The sequence below is a fragment of the Vombatus ursinus genome, unplaced genomic scaffold (genome assembly GCF_900497805.2).
Source record: "Vombatus ursinus unplaced genomic scaffold, bare-nosed wombat genome assembly UNPS02014799.1, whole genome shotgun sequence".
In the NCBI taxonomy this organism is placed as follows: domain Eukaryota; kingdom Metazoa; phylum Chordata; class Mammalia; order Diprotodontia; family Vombatidae; genus Vombatus; species Vombatus ursinus.
In genome coordinates, this window is record NW_020954577.1 from 12304990 (window position 1) to 12323909 (window position 18920).

Below are 18920 nucleotides of genomic sequence, written 5' to 3' on the forward strand. Positions count from 1 at the left end.
GAGAGAGACAGAGAGACACACACACACAGATAGAGACAGAGAGAGACAGAGAGACAGAATCAGAATCAGAACCAACATCCTTTCTCCAACTAAAAGCTTTCATTACCTTTCTGTTATGAATACAGAGGATCACAGATCTCTACAAAGATGGAGTAGATGGGTCATTGAAGGTAAGGTTGGCTAAACTAAATCTGCAACAGTTTTGATTCATTTTACTTAACTGTTGATTGAATAGAATAACCCTCTGCCCCTGGCACAGATTCACAAGATGTACAGCAGTTTGAGGGAAGGGACTGGACCAAATCTTGGCAAACAAATCCCATGGTAAGTTTCTTTCTGTTAGTATGATCTGCCATCATTCAAATTTCACTTCACTTATTTCAGCACAAAGAACAGTCCTCACATCTTGGAAAATGAATAATAGATAGCATTAATATATTTAGGGTTTGCAAAATGCTTTACAAATAACATCTCATTTTATCCTCATAACAACCTTGGGAGGGAAATGTCACTACTATCCTCATTTTACAAATTAGGAAACTGAAGCAGATAAAAGTTAGGTGACTTGCCCAGGGTCATTTAGCTTGTGTTTGAGGCCAGATCTGAACAAATTAATGAACAAATGAATTGATGGATGAGAACATAATTTTCTAAGCACTTAATCCATGAGAAGTACTGTGCTAAGCTCTAGAGATGCAAACAGAAAAGCAAGTCCTGCTTTCAAGAAGTTTACAAAGAAATGAGGAGAGATGCCATGTACATAAGACTGTAAGTCACATGTAAAAGCTCACTGCTCCTTAGGATGCAATAGCAAAGCAGATGGTAGTTGACTTTATTTAGAGTCATTATCACTGAAAAAAAAAAGCCTTGCAGTTTCTCAAGTTCTCAAGTTGAGGATGAAGGAGGGGAGGATGGAAGAAATGGGTTAAGCCACCTGGTACACCCCACCTCCTGTCCCAGCTTCGGGTTAGTTTGCCTGCCCCAGAGGGGGCAGTTAATTCTTAAAGCATAGTGACATCTATTACGAGGTGACAGAAAATTTGTCTCCACTGCAAAATCCTCCTCCCCTCAACTACTGGGCATTCCTCACTTTACTTCTTCCTTTTGATACTTCGATATTTCCAAAGATCCGAGACTTCGATGATAAAGTAATCCTTTCCATGGTGAAGACTGTAAGCCATCTATGCCTTAATTCACATCCTGTGTAATTTTTAGGGTCGTAGAGGTGGAAGAGAAATGGCAGGTCACTAAGTCCATATCCCTCATTTCACAGATTGGAAAACTGAGGCCCAGAAAAGTACAAGGTCACACAGGTATAAAATGGAAAAGTAAGGATTTGAATTCAGGTCTTTGATTCCAACTCCATCTTTATTTCCACTGCACAGTGCATCCTTCCTTAAATTCTGCTTGAACAAACTTCCCAACATTCTAGAGTACTTCTCTTAAATCTTTCAGTATTCATTGAGTGCTAATATAGTATTCTAACTAGCTATCTAATATTGCTCATTTTTGCTATATTAGCAAACCATTCTCTTCTCTGATCATGCAAGTCTTGGCTTTATCACATCTGCTTATAATTGCACCAATTAAAGATTCATTCAGGTTAACAAAGATCAGACGTGGGAGTCTTCATGAATCAATCCTTCAGGCTTTAGTGTGAACTTAGTGATTTAATCATCCTGATGTCTACTAATAGTAATCTAATGCTAATTTCTTCTCATGGGATTTAGGGTCAGAAGTGACCTTAAGGGTTATCCATCATCAAATACAACTTCTTTATTTTACAAATTAGAAATTGAGGATCAAAGTAGTAAAAGAATTTGCTTTTTATTGAATAGGTGTACCAATGTCAACATGTATTCTTTGACTGCCTCTTGTGTGCCTAGATTCCAATGGGATAGGAATATTTAAGAAGTGTAAGATGTGGTCTCTGATCTTAAGGAGTGCTTGTTTGGGGAATATGACATTTTTGCTTAAAACATAAAACATGTAACTATATAAGAAAATGCATGTTTAAATGGCTAACTCCCAAAAAAATCCCGGTTGCCCTGCTCCATCTGTCAGTTAAAACTCAACCAATATCAATTTTAAATGCCTTCTATGTGCCAGGTGCTGTGATCAGTGCCAGGGTTACAAAGTCAAAAGGGGAACAGAAACAAATCTCCTGCCACAAAGCAGATTTTGATGTAACCAAAAGTCACTTCTTAGAGCACAAGGAGCAGGCCTGGGCCCTATTTAATTAAAAACAGGACAACAAGAACTTAGAGAAAGGTTAGGAAGCAATCACCTGGTGATTGAGAGCTTGAATGATAAAGCTTATTTGAAAAGACCAAAGGAAAAGATAAGAGCGAAAGGCAATTTAATAAAGATAGATAGGAGGCCCATTACTTGGGGAAAGATAATCAACTATTCTCAGATTCTTCACTCCCCAGGTTCCTTCAAGACCTTCCAGGAAGTAATCAATCTAGGATCATAGCTCTCGAGCTGAAAGGGGCCTCAAATTAGTCCAACCCCTTCATTTTACAAATGAGGAAAATGAGGCCCATATGAGTTAAATGGCTTGCCCAAGATCAAAGTGTCAGAGTCTGAGGTGCGATTTGAACCCAGGTTCTCTGACTAAAAACCACTGTTCTTTTCACTGTACCATGGTACGTCCCTCAATCAATCAACAAGTATTTATTAAGTACCTAAAATATGCCAAGCACTATACTAGGTACTAGGGATGCAAAGATAATAAATAGGTGGTCTGAAATAGGGAGATGAATAGATTTCTTGAGGACTAATATATGTGTATATGTGTATATGTGTGGTTATATGTATATGTATGTGTATGTATGTGTATGTGTAGATATATATGTATGTGTCTATGTAGAGAGAGTGAGAGAGGAAAGAAAGAGAGAGAGAGAGAGAGAGAGAGAGAGTGAAAACAAGTTAATTTCTAGGATGGACACTAGTAACTAAGGGCTCAAGAAAGCCCCCTGTAGAATGTATCATCTGAGATAAGCTTTGAAGAAAATTAGGGAATCAGAGACCTGATGCTGAGGAGAGAGTGAATTCCATGCAAGGGGCTCAGCCTGTTCAAGGGTAAAAATATGGAAGATGAAATATTGTGTGTGGGCATTAAAAAGGTCAATTTGGTTGGATTGTTCAGTGGTAAGTTGTGAAGGACTTTGAAAGTAAAGCAGAGACAGAGAAGCTTGTGTCTGAACCAAGAAGTAATAGGGAACCACTTGAATTCATTGGGCAAGGAGCAGATATGGTCACACCTGTCTTTTCATTATGTCACTTTGGCAACTGGGCAGAGGAAATCAACATGGGCCCTGTTGTCTTCATTCTTTGCTGGGTTGTAGGCCTCTACAGAGGAATAATTCCATCTGAAGACTGATGAGCTTGGTAACCCACACCTCCCCAATGTTCTTTTCTAATGTATTCTCTGATAATCCAGTGCCATCCTGGCTCCTCACAGATGCCCTGGAGAAGCCACTGAAAATGAGCCAGTGGTATGAGGGAGAAAGGGGGCTCTTGACCCTTTGTCCTAACATAAAGCACAGAGGCAGCAGCTGCACATTAAGTACCAGACTTGATTCAATGCCTATCAGCTGATTAATGAGTAATGGGATTAAAAAATATTAGCCAAACATCTTTGGCTTTCTGTGTCATTTGACAGTTTAAGTTATAAACAGATCTTATTAAACTAAATATCATTTATTCTTAAAAGTTAAGTTAAACGAGAAAAAGGTGGCAAGCAATGAGTGGTAGAAATATGAATCAGTGTGATTTTCAACTCAGATACATTTAATCAGAACATAAGACTAGTGTTCCACACTCCAACCCTAATTCACGTGACTGACAAGATGCCTTTATCATGTATGAATGAACACTTATTAGGCTGCTTAATGAAAGTGGTAAAATCGGCATGAACAATTCTTGGACATCTCCGTGCCATCGACATACCAAAGGTTGTTGGGTGAGAACAACCAAGTTAATCAAATTGAGAAAGAGGTAATTGCTTCAAGCCATTAGATGAAGTCCAATGATGAAGTATATTGGGATTGTTTGAAAAAAATTCACAAGACATCTCTGGACCTAACTATGTCAGAAACGGAGGTTCCAGCATGATCATTCCAACATCTGTTTTAAGAGTTAAGCATTGGGAAGACGTTGAAGAGCCAGACTCTTGTCCCTCTAACCAGAGGTCAGCACATAGTGGGGAGGGGGTGCTCAGAGGGAGTGTGGAACTCTTCCTCTCTCCTTCCCATCGACCAGCTTGTCAGAAAGTCTGGACCGGTCACCAACAATTCTTGCAGCCAGGAGCTGAGAAAGGATAAACTGGACCTGCTGAAGAAAGGGAACATCGGGGAACAGAACCTCTTCAGGGCAGAGAGAAGGGCAGCTTTGGGATTCTAACATGACTGGACCCTCAGGGTTCGACAGAAAGCTAGCCACACCTCTGGGGAACTTCATGAGGGGAACACAGGACTTCCAGCCAGCCAGGAATTGGGAGCTCTGTCTTTGCCACACATGCTTTCTAATCATAAGCCCACTCTCCCTAGTATACTGTATGTACTTGTGGGACAGAGTGACACAGACTTGGGGGGAGGAGATGATTTTTTTAAAACCAACTATCAGCTGCAAAGCACTGCAGATTCCATAGGATGGGGACCCACAAATAAAAGTATTAGAGAATCCTCCAGGCCCCTCGAGTTGTTCCCCAGAATGCTGAGGGTCAGGGGTGGGTATTCTGCTACCTTCTGGGGACCTACCCACCAATATGAGCTGGATTTGGGAGAATGGTCCCAGGGAGGGTAGCTATCATTTATATGACATTTTTCAAAGGTAATATCTTCTCACATTATCAGATTTTATCCTCAGAATAACCCTCTGAGGTATTATTACCTTTACTTTAGAGATGAAGAAATTGAGGTTGATTTAATTTAAATGACTTGCCCAGTATCCTACAGCTAGCCAGTATCTGAGGCATTGTATAGATTATTCACACAGAGATCTTGTAGAGATATGAAAGTAATCCTATGGTTGGTAGTGGTTAATTTTTTTAAATCACTTTTCTTTTTAAATGATAACATCTGTGATTCACCCCACATACACATGCATCTGGCATCCTCAAAATTGTGTCAGCTCCACTGGAGACATCCTCCAGATATCCTAGGGCAAGTCTGACTCCTTTTCCTATTCATATTTTCTTTAGTTCTATTTCTACTTCTTCATACAATGCATTATTAATTGTAATATTCAGGCTGATATTTGATTACTCTGCTGTCATTAATAGAGAGACTAGTGTGTTACAGCAATCTGGAGACACTTCTTCAATTTTTTACCTATTTATTGTCCCTCTTCAAGCTTTATGCTTGAATGTTCCTAGGATGATCTGGCTAAATTAGGTCTCTGACCAAGCTTTTGGTAAACTTAATTTCCTTCCGTAAATTCTTACTGTTTTATGCAATGACGATGCTCATAATGCTGCTTCAACCTCCACAGTATCCCCACCTCCACCCACTACATGATCCCCACCTGTAAGCATTTGGACACTTCCCTAGGAACCATCCAGGGCTCTGATTAGAGAGACTTTTGCCTTACCTTGCTTGGAAAAAAACCTTCATTCAACTTTCTTCTCATTCAGAAGTTCCAAGCCTTGCCAATAAGAGTAATCCTCCCCTCCCCCTGCCTAGCTCCTCTTTATTTATTTATATACCCATTGTTTGGTAGAATACCTAGCATACAGTAAGATCTTCATAAATCTTCCTTCCTTCCTTCTCTCTGTTCTCTCTCCTCTTTCCTCTCTCTCTCTCTCTCTCTCTCTCTCTCTCTCTCTCTCTCTCTCTCTCTCTCTCTCTCTCTCTCTCTTCTCTCTCCTCTTTCTCTCTCTCTCTCCAATTATTTAATCTATCCTATCCTATCAATTATCTATCACCACTCTCCCTATCTACCCAGTTAGTTGTGATATGTATAAAATGTGAATACTTGCTTTATCCTTTCCCACATTCACCACACATACTGGTTTTTTCCAGGTCCCCAGGCAGATAGAGAGCTACACATGGACAAGTAGAAGGATAGATACCTTGCTAGCTAGTAAGCTGTGTTTACATGTATCTATTACTCTTGTCCTCTGCAAGGTTTTTTTTTAAATTTTTATTTATTTTATTCTGAACTTAAGAAATTTTAAAAAAACATAGTAGAGTAGAAAAAAAGATGATTGTGCACAAAATTGCAAATCTGTTCTGTATAACTTGTTATTCCTTTTAAGCATGTAACAAAGTTATCATATAATTTTCTTTTCTTTTTCCCAAATAAGTTTATATGCTAAGAAGCTGATATTGCTTTTAGCTGTCATGTCTGTTTGACAAAGAGATAAAGTATTTTTTTGGTTAAAGTAGTTTCCAGATTCTTTTAGTCTCATAGGGACTCAATTTAATGTTCTTTTTTTTGTGTCCCTTTTTTTTTAAGCACCCAAAGCATATTTAAATATCTCAGGTTGGTGTTATTTAAATCCCATGCCATATCTTTTGCTTATTTATATTCTTTCTTCTAATTTGGAATTGATTTTTATTTTTCCTGTAATCAATAAATTGTCTGTATACAACCTTTGATACTGAAATGACTCCTTTTGGTCAACCAGTCATTTACAGACTGTTAAGCTAGAATGAATTTCTGTACTTTCTTCTGTGATGTTATCGGCTGCTCACCAGGTACAGAACCTCTGATGAATATTGAAAACATCTATGATACCTAGGCATAAGGTGTCTTTATGCTCAGTCCAATTCAGTTTGACAAACATATATTAAATAGCCATTATGTGAAGCCACTCTCCAAGGTGTATCAATTATAAAGGGGGGGGTGGGGGTGGAGGGGTCAGGCTGGGGGGGTGCGCCTGAAGATCTCTGTGTCTTCTATTATGGCTAGCGAGCTTGGGAGTTCCCACTCCCTGTTGAATCCTGAAGGTCACAAATTAGAGTACCATTTGGCATACTGACACGTTTGCATGAGATAGAGTGATTGAAATTTATAGACTAGCTTTGTAGCTTTTTTCTACCCTTCCTTCACTTCTGTCTATTGCAGCAGATATATTAAAATTAGGTGATTGCCTCATTTATGAATTGTCTGGTTTTTTGGTCTCACTGAAAGACTAGAATGTGCATCAATTAACTGCAAGCTTTGACTTCATTCTCTAAACCAGAGGAATCAAACTTATGCCCCATAGGCCTCTTTCCTCCACAAAAAACAAAAACAAAACAAAACAAAACAAAAAACCTCCCAGTGTTGCCAGAACAGGATTAAAATGTAATTGGGAAAGATTTTACAAACAAATAAACTTCAATGAAACATAGATAATGCTTATTTGTGGTTTTCTGAGTCAATATGCCACCAGATATATTCTATATCTCCTATAGGACACAGTATGAAATGGGAGAAAGCATTTGGGATCTGGTGTTGAAAGACCTGAGTGGAGATTTGGATTTCTTTTACTACCTGTGTGACCTTGAGACCAATTGCTTCTCTTTCCTGGGCCTCAGTTTTTTTTTTTCGTTTGAAGTCAGGGGTTTGAACTGCGTGGTCTCTGAGGGCCTTTCCAGGTTTGAATTGGTGATTCTATAACATCTATGATTCTATAATTCCCTGTTGAGATAAAAGAGCTAGATAGAGGTCTTGAACGTATTTATAGATTTTTATTTGTACATGTGGCTAGTACTATGGTGGCAGGGGAAGAGAACACTGTGCTATTTTTAGAATAAGCCTCCATTTCCAGGGTAAACACTAGTCAAATCTAATGCCTATGTTTTGCTTTCCTCTACTGCAGTTTCTACGCAAGGTCAACCAAAAGACAAACAAGTGCTTATCTTATCTCACAACCCCATGGTCGATACCAGACACCCAGATTGAGAAATTTTGATCCCTTCACCTCAAACAAAGCAAACTGCTGTCATTCCAGCGACTGAGCAATTATGAACCCAGATGACTGTATCTTTGCTCTTATATTCTAAGAACCTGAGGGAAACGGTTTATATTCAGAAGCCACATGCCCCCATAGAAACATTTCTGTATTCCCAGCTGATGCTTCTCCCTGCCTTGACTTGTAACACAGAAAATACAGTTTTTCTGCTGACTTGTATTCTCAGTTGTAACAAAGTAGCTTTTCTATCCATGATAGCATGCTGTGCTAAATGAACAAAAAGGTTCTAGCTTAGAAAACTAAGGGAAACTAGAGGGGAAGTTGGTCTTTCCACTGAACACAATTGAGAACAGGAAGATCTCGGTGCCCAGAATATTATCCAACTAGAACCAGAGAGGAAAAAATAGGATTCTGTTTCTTTTCAAAACATAATCCAAATGGTATATTGTTACAGCATAAAAATCCCTGCAAACATTGTTTTTATAGTTATGTTTTGTTATTTTATTTTTACCAATAAATTTTACATAGGAAATCCCCAAAAGTTGTTAATGATGGACAATGTAACTATTTTTGAGAACAAATGTTTAAATGCAAAATTACCAATGCTAACATTTTTTTTCTTTTTTGTGTTTTTTTTTCTTCCTTTTTTTGTGGGAGATAGTGAGGGGAAGTCTTAGAATACTATGAATTTCCTATCTTCTTTCCACTTTAAGGCTTGAAAATAGCATATGCATAAAGTTGCCTAGTCCTTCTAAAAGGGCCTGGAATTGTTTTCCTTCTTCACATTGGTTCTTCTCGGTCCTTGTCTACTGCTGCAACAGATTCCTGGAAGTAGAAATGGCAAAAAGCCTAGCAGGCATTGTGGAGCATATAGTACATCTAATTTTGCAACACAAAAAATCTGAGTAATAGAGATAAAATTAAAGAGTGTGATCATTTCGTTTACTTAGTGACTACATCATTGTATCAATGTACCTACATTTTACATTGAAATTTTCAGGTGTGTCAGGAGGGCTAACTTTCCAGGTAGAAAGGGTAGGGAGTCACCTGATGCAGAATACCAGGAAAACTCTCCATTCTGAAATATGGTCCCTGATGATGCCTAAGATTACACTGTTACTGATTTATTCCTTTATGCTGAAAATTAGACACTCCGCATGATTTTCTTTAAAAAAAAATGGGAGCATGATTACAAAATCCCTAAATAAGTCTCTATATGAAGTACCAGGAAATCTCTTTTTCAAATTATCCTCCCTGTTGATATGTTGATATATAAAATTCTACTATTGTGATTTATTTCTTTTAGACATGCTTCTTTCTGTGGTCTTTTTTTTTAATGGGAGATTAATATGTAAAGCAAAATGAATCCCTCAGCGCTTCAGTAGGAATAAATTGACTAGAGGAATTTCTTCCCTAGACAGAGCTTTCCTCTCTGACAGCAGAAGAATGCTAGACTCCTCTTTGGGAAGATGGAATTCAGACAAAGGCCACTGAAAGACTGATTTCATCTTTGTCACATTTCCCCCCCTCAGGATCAGCCCTACAATTAATTGGTCAAATTATCCTTTTTGTAAAGGGAAGAAGCATTACGTATTGGAAAGAATATTGGATTTGGAATCAGAGAACCTGGGTTCAGATCCCACCTCTGCCACTTAATACCTAGGAGACCATGAGCAAGGCACTTAATGTATATGGGCTTTAATTTCCTTATCTGTAAAAATGAGGTGGAATTGTAGCCTAAGATACCCTCCTTCTATAGTTTCCTAATGTCTATGATCCAATTGTAATGCATGATAAAGGGATGGCCCCTTCAGACTTTCCTGGATGAAGTATCAGAGGGGCCAGTAGCTAACTCAAAGTGAGTGGGGCAATTTGTTGTTAGGAACTATGCAATAATCAGTTTCTTCTCTCTCTCTCTCTCTCTCTCTCTCTCTCTCTCTCTCTCTCTCTCTCTCTCTCTCTCTCTCTCTCTCTCTCTCCACCCCTTCTCTCTCTCTGTCTCTCTCTGTCTCTGTCTCTGTCTCTCTCTGTCTCTCTGTCTCTCTCTCCTTTGCTTTGCAGTTTCTGCTTTGCGGCATCTGTGGAATTCTGTGTGCCAAAAAAAAGTCCGGGCTCGTGGTAAGTTTTTGCATTGTTATTCTATGTCTCCTCAGGGCCCAGGGTTGACTGGCCTCCTCTCCTCTATGGCCTCCATGTGCTGAAGGCCACTTATGTATTTGAGATGTAATGAGGGCAAAGAAGCAAACCCACCCAACCTGTCCTCCCTCTCAGAAAAACAGTGGGGTCACTGGATAGCAGCACAACAGGGAAAGCTTGAATGGGCTCTCTAAATAGCCCTAGAATATCACTTCCGATCCTGGCAGCGGTGCCAACTTCTCATTTTCCACTTTATAGACTGCAGGCAAGTCACATGACTCTCCCAGCAACAAGCCAAAGCAATTAGCTGGAGTCCCGGGGAACTTTAACTGCCTAAGTACAGACCTGGACCTAAGGGATCCCAACTGACTTTGATTGCAAACCTAATTTTGCAACTGGGCACCCTGCAGCCATCAAAAGTCGGGCTGGTTTTGATTTTTCTTTTTTTAGTTCCTCTTGATTTTAACACCCTGCATGACTCTTTTAAGCTCTGAGCCCTGAACACCCCATGTCTAAAGTGCTTACAGATGTTCATCTTGCACTGAGCATCAATGCCCGGGCTGGCAGGGGGCCTTCAATTGTAGAAAGCACTGCTGGGTGGACATTCATCTGGGTACACAGGGCAATGTGTGTGCCTCAGTGGCCAACTCCTGCTATCTTTACTTTACTTTACATGAGGCTAGAAAAGGGAAGGGGGATAACAGGATCTCCATTATATAGGTTGCTTTGAAAAGACAAAACAAAAACAATATCAACTTTTGCAAATTAGTGGAGTTAATAATGGCCATAAGCCCCAGAAGTGAGTGGTTTGATGTCTCCCAGAATAAGGGAAGGGTTACCATACACAGTCACAAATCCTGTTGATGGTGGTAGGGGACAGGGTAGGGAGAGAAGATTAGAAGACATGAGCACAGTTTAGGCCTCTTTAGTTGATCTCTTGGCAGGTTGCTTCTCTCTGAGAGAAGCAGCATGGGGCAGGAAAAAAGAGCTCTGGCATTGGAGTGAGAGGCACTGGGTTCAAATTCTGCCTTTTTTTCTTGCTACTTGTGTGACATTGGGCAAGTGACTTTATCTCCTTGTGCCTCAGTTTCCTCCTCTGTAAAATGAAAGGGTTGGACTAGAGTGTATCTGAAGCCCTATCCAGCTCTTAGTCCATGCACCACAGTACAGCAAGTTTGCTGCCACCCAACCAAACACTTGGAGTGGATAAAAGTGGGACATTAGCAAAGACCAAAAAGGCCCTCACAGAAATGTGTCCTTGGAGGGAGAAGAGTTTAAGCTTGGGAACTTGCCATTCTCCACCTTCACACAATCTTCTCACCGTTGCTCCTTCTGTCTGCCAGGGCACTGACTCCATACGGTTAGGCATTCTCTCTAGTTGGGATGGCAAAGTCAAAAGGGGATGATCTTCCTCTTTCTGACCCCATTTATCAAGCAGAACATCAGATCACAGCCTCTGCCCTATGTCCTGGCCCTTTTCTCCAGTAGTATTTAGAAACACCAGTCCGTGGATTATATTGCCGTATTCTCTTGTTCCATATGCAGGAAGATTCATAAAAATTATTATGACTTATGTGTCAACCTCTGGTGTAGATGATAAACTAATAGAGAAATTCTTAGAAGCACTGAATAAGATCCTTCATATACATTATGCCATAGTAGAAAAGGCACTAAATTTGGAGATAGGAAGACAGGTTTAAGTCTCCTGAACCCTCACAGACACTTGATGGCTATGCTGATAGGCAAGTCATTTAACCATCCTGTGCCTCAGTTTCCTTAGGTGTAAACAGGGTTTGCTAATAGTTTCTAATCCCTTTTCCAATTCTAAATCTATGATTTTTATCACACCCATAGATTGCACCAGAGATTACTTTCCCCGCTTGGGTCTTCTGTCTTACCTGAATATCTTGGTGGATGGTCGAAAGGCTTAATCCGATGATAACTCAATGATAACTGAGTGTCTTCTATGTATGATTCTCCACTGGGTCACTTGCTTTGTTTAGAGAAAGATCATTTCTTTCAATTAAGTCCTTATTTCATTAGTCATAAAGGAACTTCTTGAACCAATACTATCATGATTATCCATTGGACTTAAAATATATGAGAAATCAGCAATAACCTGGAAATCTTGGTCAAATACATTTCTAATTTTTGAGATCTATACTGACAACAACACAAACTCTCTACTCAATAGGTTAGTGTACTATGATGAATAGTGAACTCTCTTAAAGCCTGGAAGACTTGACTACATGACCCTGGAAAGTCACTAAACCTCTCAGTACTCTAGGTAGTTAAGACTATAAATTGCAGAGAAAGTATTAACCCGCATTTAGAATGAGTTTACTCACCTGGGAGTTCTCAAACCCTCCCAATGTTGTTATTGTTGTTTTCAGTCATATCTGACTTGTCTGTGACCCTATTTGGGGTTTTCTTGACAAGGGTACTAGAGTAGTAGTTTGCCATTTCCTTCTCTAGCTCATTTTACAAATGAGGAAACTGAGGCAAACATGATTAAGTGCCTTGCCCATGATCACACAACTAGTGTGTGAAGCCAGATTTGAACTCACAAAGATGAGTCTTGCTGAATCCAGGCCTGCCACTGCACCACCTAGCTCTTCCAATTTCTATCAATAAGGTATATCATTTGTGGAGACTGCAACAAATTTAGCCATGACATCACAGAATGTTAGAGTCAAATATGATCCTTAAAGCATTCTTGTCCAGTATCCCACCTATCAAAAGGATCCCCTATATAACCTCCAGGATTTGTTGTTGTCACATTCTTAAAATGATGGTGAGCTTTCCATTTCCTTTGAATAGGGTCAAAAAGTGTCTTTTCCTCACCACCAGCCCTCTGTCCAAGTCGACATCAATTCAAGATTGAACACTGGTGGGCTATAATCTATCAATCAGCTATCAACTCACATAATAATATTATCACCCAGGTAGCATTTATCAGTCCTGTTCACATGGCTATCCAGACAGAATTGTTCAAAAACACCTTGCAATTCTTTGCCTCTTCAGTACCTAGGAGAGTGCTTGTCCCGGAGTAGGCTTTTTATAATGTCCTGATGATTAATTTATTGATTGCTAAAACCAAGATGCTGGGTGTTTTCAATATTTCCTTGATCTACAGAGAATGCTATCTAATAAAATAAATGAAATTTGTTTCTTAGAGAGCCCAAGCTCACTCTTAGTAATTCCTGTTTTATTTTCCAAGTGTTCACAAATGTTCTGAATTCACAGATTAATCTATTGTTTCTAGGACCTATGACCTCCCTGCTTTGTGAAAACTGAGACTTCATTTGTCCATCCCCAGATCTAGGCTTTTAGTCTACTTTTACCAACTCCCTTCAAATCATTCCCCTTCACTCACTCTCTGTTCCAGTTGCCTTACTCACTATTCTCTAAACTTTGTATTCCCTCTCCCCGCCCCCACCACTCTTCCCCATGCCTTTCACAAGCTTTCTCTCGTGCTTGGAATTCATTCCCATCTCATCTCCCCCTTTTAGAATATTTAACTTTCTCTAAGATTCACCCTCCTGAGATTAGGTGATTTTTGACTTTTCTGTGTAAATGTAGTTTCCCCGTAGTTGAGTATAAATGCCTGATGGTAGGCACCATTCTGTGATTTGTCTTTATATTCTCAAGACCTAACCCAGTGCCATGATAGAGTAGGAGCCTGGTAAAAGTTTCTTGAATTTAATCAAATTGAATTTTTACTAGCTATGCATGTGTTTAAACATAGAAGCCTGTAACATTGTGTTACATGTATACTTACATGTATATATATATGCATATACATATATAAAAGAATTTACAAAAATCATTTCATGCTGATGTAAATTTACAGAGTATTTGTTATAAAATCAGTCAAATTATGAGCATTTATTAATCTCCTTTGAATGTACCCAGAGCAGACATCCTCCTTTAGGAGATATCACAAGAATGTGGTCTCATACTGTGCAAAAGATGTTTCACATTCAATATGGAGACACACTAATTCCTTCCTGGCCACCCCACTTTTCTATGTGCCATCTTTTCCTATTAAAACATAAGCTCCTGGAGGGCAAGGACGTATTCACCAGCACTCAGCACAGTGTTTGGCACATAGCAAAAGTACTTAAGGAGTACACTTTCATTCATTCAATCATTCAGTCAATAAACATTTATTAAGTGTCTACTAAGTGCCAGGCACTGAACTAAGCCCTTGGGACACAAAGAAAGGGAAAAGATAGCACCTGCTGTCAAGGAGCTCAGAGCCTCATTGATTCATTCATTCATTCTACCTCCCGTCACCTCTTCCCTGACAACATCCACCCTCAGACCCTTTCCAGGCCTACTGGATGAAAAGAACCTAACCCAGCATGTCCCACTCCCTTGATTTCCCTTTGTCACCCCACCTTTAACCTTCAAGCCACCTAGACTTCATGGGGCTACGGGGTAGGAAAAGTCACCTGACTGTTCAAACAACTTGAATGAGCTAATAGTCACCAACTACAAGCCTTGTAGTGAGATGGAGGACTGCTAAGCATCACTATCTGCAGTACCCCTGCTTGCCAGCCTGTTAGACACTAACACTGATCTGCTGATGCTCCCTATGGATTTCTGGGCCTTGTCATCTGCCCTGAGACAAAACTGGCTGATGTGAGCTATGTCCCTCAATTAGAGTGTGATCTCCTTGAGGACACAGACTACCTTGTTTTTTTCTATTAGTATCCCCAGCTTTAAGCACTAGCCTTGGCATATAGAAAGTGCTTAATGAATACCCATTTTCATGAATTCACTTGTCATATGCCCTCTGAGTTAGGTTCTTCTCCCCACATTAATCCCAACACCCCATCTCTTATTTCTCAATAGATGATCCTTTTTTCGGCCTGCTGCATCTGTGGGCTAATTGGCGGCATCCTGAATTTCCAGTTCCTCCGAGCAGTCACCAAGAAGACGTCCTCACTCTACCCACTACGCCTGGCCTCCATGTCTCTGGCCTGCATTGGGATTGGGGGCTGTACCCTTTCTTCTTGGCTTACTTGCCGCTTGGCCAGCTACGAACAAAGACGCATGTTCTCTGAGAGAGAACACTCCTTGCACCATTCCCACGAAATGGCAGAAAAAGTGAGTTCTGGGCCGGGCCCCATCACTGCCCATTTGTGTTGAAGGGTGCGCTCTGCGGCTGGGGGAACCTGCTGCCACTTTTAGATGAGAAAATTTCTGGGAGATCCATGGCGGCCATCATCCTCTAGAGGCTTAGTCCTGCTGGATTGGTGAGAGTTATTTCTCAGTATTATATCTTTATGCTTCATGGATATACCCATTTCTGCATAATTCTCTGGCATCTCTGTCTATTCAGAGACAACAGTCCTAAAAGCAGCATTTCCCAAATAATGGAATGCCTCATTAATATGAATGCTCATGTGTTCATACTGGAGGAAACACAGTCCCTGGAATATCCTGTGATCACTAACACCAGTTCAAGGAAGACAATAAATTCCCTTCTCCTTCTACCCCAACTTTTCAGCCAGGGGCTTTCAATGATATAAATCACATCTTCAAATGTAAAAATAGTAAGGAGGGGAAAAGGATGATTTATTGAATCAACACAGAGGACCTGGATTCAAATCCTAGTTCAGATACTCACTAGGTGAATCCATCTAGGTGATACAGTAGGTAGAGTGTTGCACCTTGAGTCAGGAAGACCTCAGTTCAAATCTGATGATCTGGGCAAATCATTTTACGCCTACCAGCCCCATTCTCTTAGTTTGAACAATGGGAGTAGTAATATCACCTGCCTCCCAGGTTATCTTAAAGAAAAAATGAATTAATATTTGTAAAGACGTTTGTGAACCTTGAAGTACAATAAAAATGCTAGCACTTAGGAAGAGTAGTTGGTAGTGGTGCAAGACACGTTGGTTCCCTGGTCTGCCATTTCCTCATTAAAATGAAGGTGTTGGCCTCCCAAGGTCTCCCTCAGTTCTCAATCATCTCTTGGTCCTGTGTAACATTTTCTTTGCTCCTCACCTGATCAGTTGACCCATTTCTGGTGTCTTTCTTGAAAGTTAAATAATTTGACAGTCTTATTTCAGGAAATCCCCTTTAGCGGGAAATCCTTATAGTCCCATGTAACATCAGAACAAGTCACTCTGTATTTCTATTGAATACGGCCCATATTGCTTTAGTCTGCTCTCGCTACTGGAATGCTTGAGAAGAGGAATAATGCCTTTAAGAAAAGGAAATCTAGAAAAATAATTCTCACATCATCACTTGCATTGCATAATGAGGAGAAAAATGCCAAGAGTTAGGGCAGAAGGAAGAATAATCTGCTCCTTTAGCATCTTAATTTGTCATGTCAGAGAGGAAATGTGGGCTGGAAACAGTGCCCTTTATTAGTGAAACTTTACATGAGTTTTCAGTTTTGGTGCAACTTTGAGAGGAAAATTAAGGAGAGATTGCTAAGAATTCCAAATAAAAGCAAGGTCAGACCTATTGACATAAGTCCTCCAAAAAGAAATTCATCTTTGACTTAATGGGTTTTCAAATGGACAGAGGTGAACCAGGAGAAGCAGTTACCCATTTTCTCCTAACAAATGTTGGCAATATTTTGCCCTACAGAGATTTCCTCATTCATTGTGAATACTGGCTGTTTTGTGCTATATACATATATATATATATATATATATATATGTATACATTTGTACATAATTTATACTAGCATGATTTAGCCATGTTTTACATGTATATGTCTGTGCAATATTTACCATATGATTATTATATTTATATTAGAGATTGAGGGGTATTGAAATAACCGACTTGCCCAGCTGCCCGGTGGTGCCCCCGACACCAGAGTTACCTACAAGGTACGCTGAATTCTAGGGAGTTACCATGTTGTTAAGTCACATCAGGAAGTACTTGCCTTTCAGTGGGCATCATGAAGACAGCCAATCAGCATGGGCTGATGCTGTGATATCATTTCCACAGGGGCCACTTCTGGGAGCACCACTTCTGGGAAGTGACCTCCTTCTCCATGGCACAGTCTTGCTGCTTAAAAGTTGGTTGAATATTTTCAATATTCAGCCTGTCTGGAGGCATCCAAGCACATTTCTGCTTGGATGATTCATGCCTTTTCAAACTTTTGCTGCATCACATCTGTAGTTCAGAACCATTGTGCCTAGGTTGTCCTTTTGATGTTAGTATAACCTGTGTCAGGATATAGAAGAACTGTCTATATCTCTCTTGACAAGATTTCATTAACAGAGTTTGATGCTAATACAGTGAAAACTCTCTTAAGGTGCTTCCATTTTTAAAGTTTTCCTAAGTGATATATTTTTAAAGCAAATCCCATGTGAAGGATGGAGAAAAATAGAGTACCCATTTCTAATTTTACTAGCATGATTAAAACTACATACAATTTTATCTTTACACATGTACACATGTATATTTTTTAGTTTATTTGGTAAAAAATGCATATTTACAAATGGGCAGCTTGGCTCAGACCAAATGAGAATAAATACTCTTGTTTCTCTTAGATATGCCTGCCTAAAAACCATCCAAATGAAAAATGAAGTCCACCTCCTTCTTGTCAGCAGTTTTACTAGGTCTGAATGAAGGTGATATAAGTGAAATAAAAAAAAATGTTTCCTGTAGAAAGCTTTCTGAAATATTTTTAACCATTAATTTAAAAAAAAAGCATATTTTATTGGTTGGTATGGATATCATTTTTATTCTTCATATATATATATATATATAAAGCTGATGTTCAAAAGAATGAGAGGATAAGGAATGGAGTCATTGTTTCTGAAAAGTGATTGTTTTGAACATTTTGTTTAATTGGAAAAAGAGTACAAAGGAAGGGAAAATCATTTTTGAAGAGCCTGAGCTGAACTTGGTGGTGGAGAAGAGTGATTGGGAGGGGACTCCTTCCAAGTTCAGGTTTACAAATGGCAACATTATCTGACAAAGTTTCAGATGCCATTCAGTCACTTCCAGTGACCACTCAATACATTTTCCTAACTTGTGCCTTACCTCTTTTTCCTGAAAAACTCTCAAATCCAGCTTTTGTAGTAGGCTAGAATTTTAGGAATATGGTAAAGGACCTTGGCCCTAAACACTTCCTCACTTTAAGTTCTTTGGCCTCTGTGGGCCTCATTTTCTTCATATGTACAATGAGATGTTTGGACTAATGACCCCCCCACCCCCTTCCATGCCCCAGGTTTAGAGCCCAATGAGCCTATGATCCTCTTCCAGGGCCTACAGTTTCAAGAAATCATTTTATTTTACTCTTGAAGACTTTCTACTCTTTAAGAGCATCTGTAAAAATGGCCCTTTGCAAAGGTAACTTATCAGACCATTAATTCAATTGGAGTAAGAGGAAAATCTGTTGATAATTAGTTGAAAACAGGAGAGAAGACCTGGAGTTACTGGTGGAATGTTGTAGGTATGTCATAGAAGAAAGAGGGGTCCAGAAATATGGGGTCGAAGAATATGAAAAGATCAGACACTTTGTCACCATTTATGAAAAGAAAACAATCCTTTCAAAATTAGCATGTACGTTGGGGGATCAGGGACCCATGAAACCTCATCTCCTTACCCCTCCATCTTGTTCACCACTGATTTCCTCTAAATAGAAAAAAAAATGCCATTTTTTTCAGAAAGTTTGAATTCAAAAAAAAATATATTGTAAAGTAACCTCCCCTCAGATGCCACTCTCTGACCCCCTTTTTTCAATCCACCTTTACACAAACTCTATAAAAATCATAGTATGCAACCATAAAGATTGATGTTGCATTGGTATCATTCTCTTCTGTCCTTTTGCAAAAGGACCTGTACAGGACGAGTGAGAGAGAGAGAGAGAGAGAGAGAGAGAGAGAGAGAGAGAGAGAGA

General features: G+C 39.6%; 1 protein-coding gene across 3 annotated transcripts in view; it reads left to right on the forward strand.

Moving 5' to 3' along the window:
- TMEM196 (transmembrane protein 196) overlaps positions 1-18920 on the forward strand; it is a 59600-nt gene that overhangs the window by 39380 nt on the left and 1300 nt on the right. For 2 of the 3 annotated variants that reach the window (XM_027872012.1, XM_027872013.1), the window contains exons 2-3: positions 9968-10024; positions 14903-15157. In XM_027872012.1, coding sequence (XP_027727813.1) covers positions 9968-10024; positions 14903-15157 — 312 coding nt within the window. Of the gene's footprint in view, positions 1-9967; positions 10025-14902; positions 15158-16822; positions 16897-18920 lie in introns of all 3 variants that reach the window. The other variant, XM_027872011.1, reaches the window with a different exon arrangement.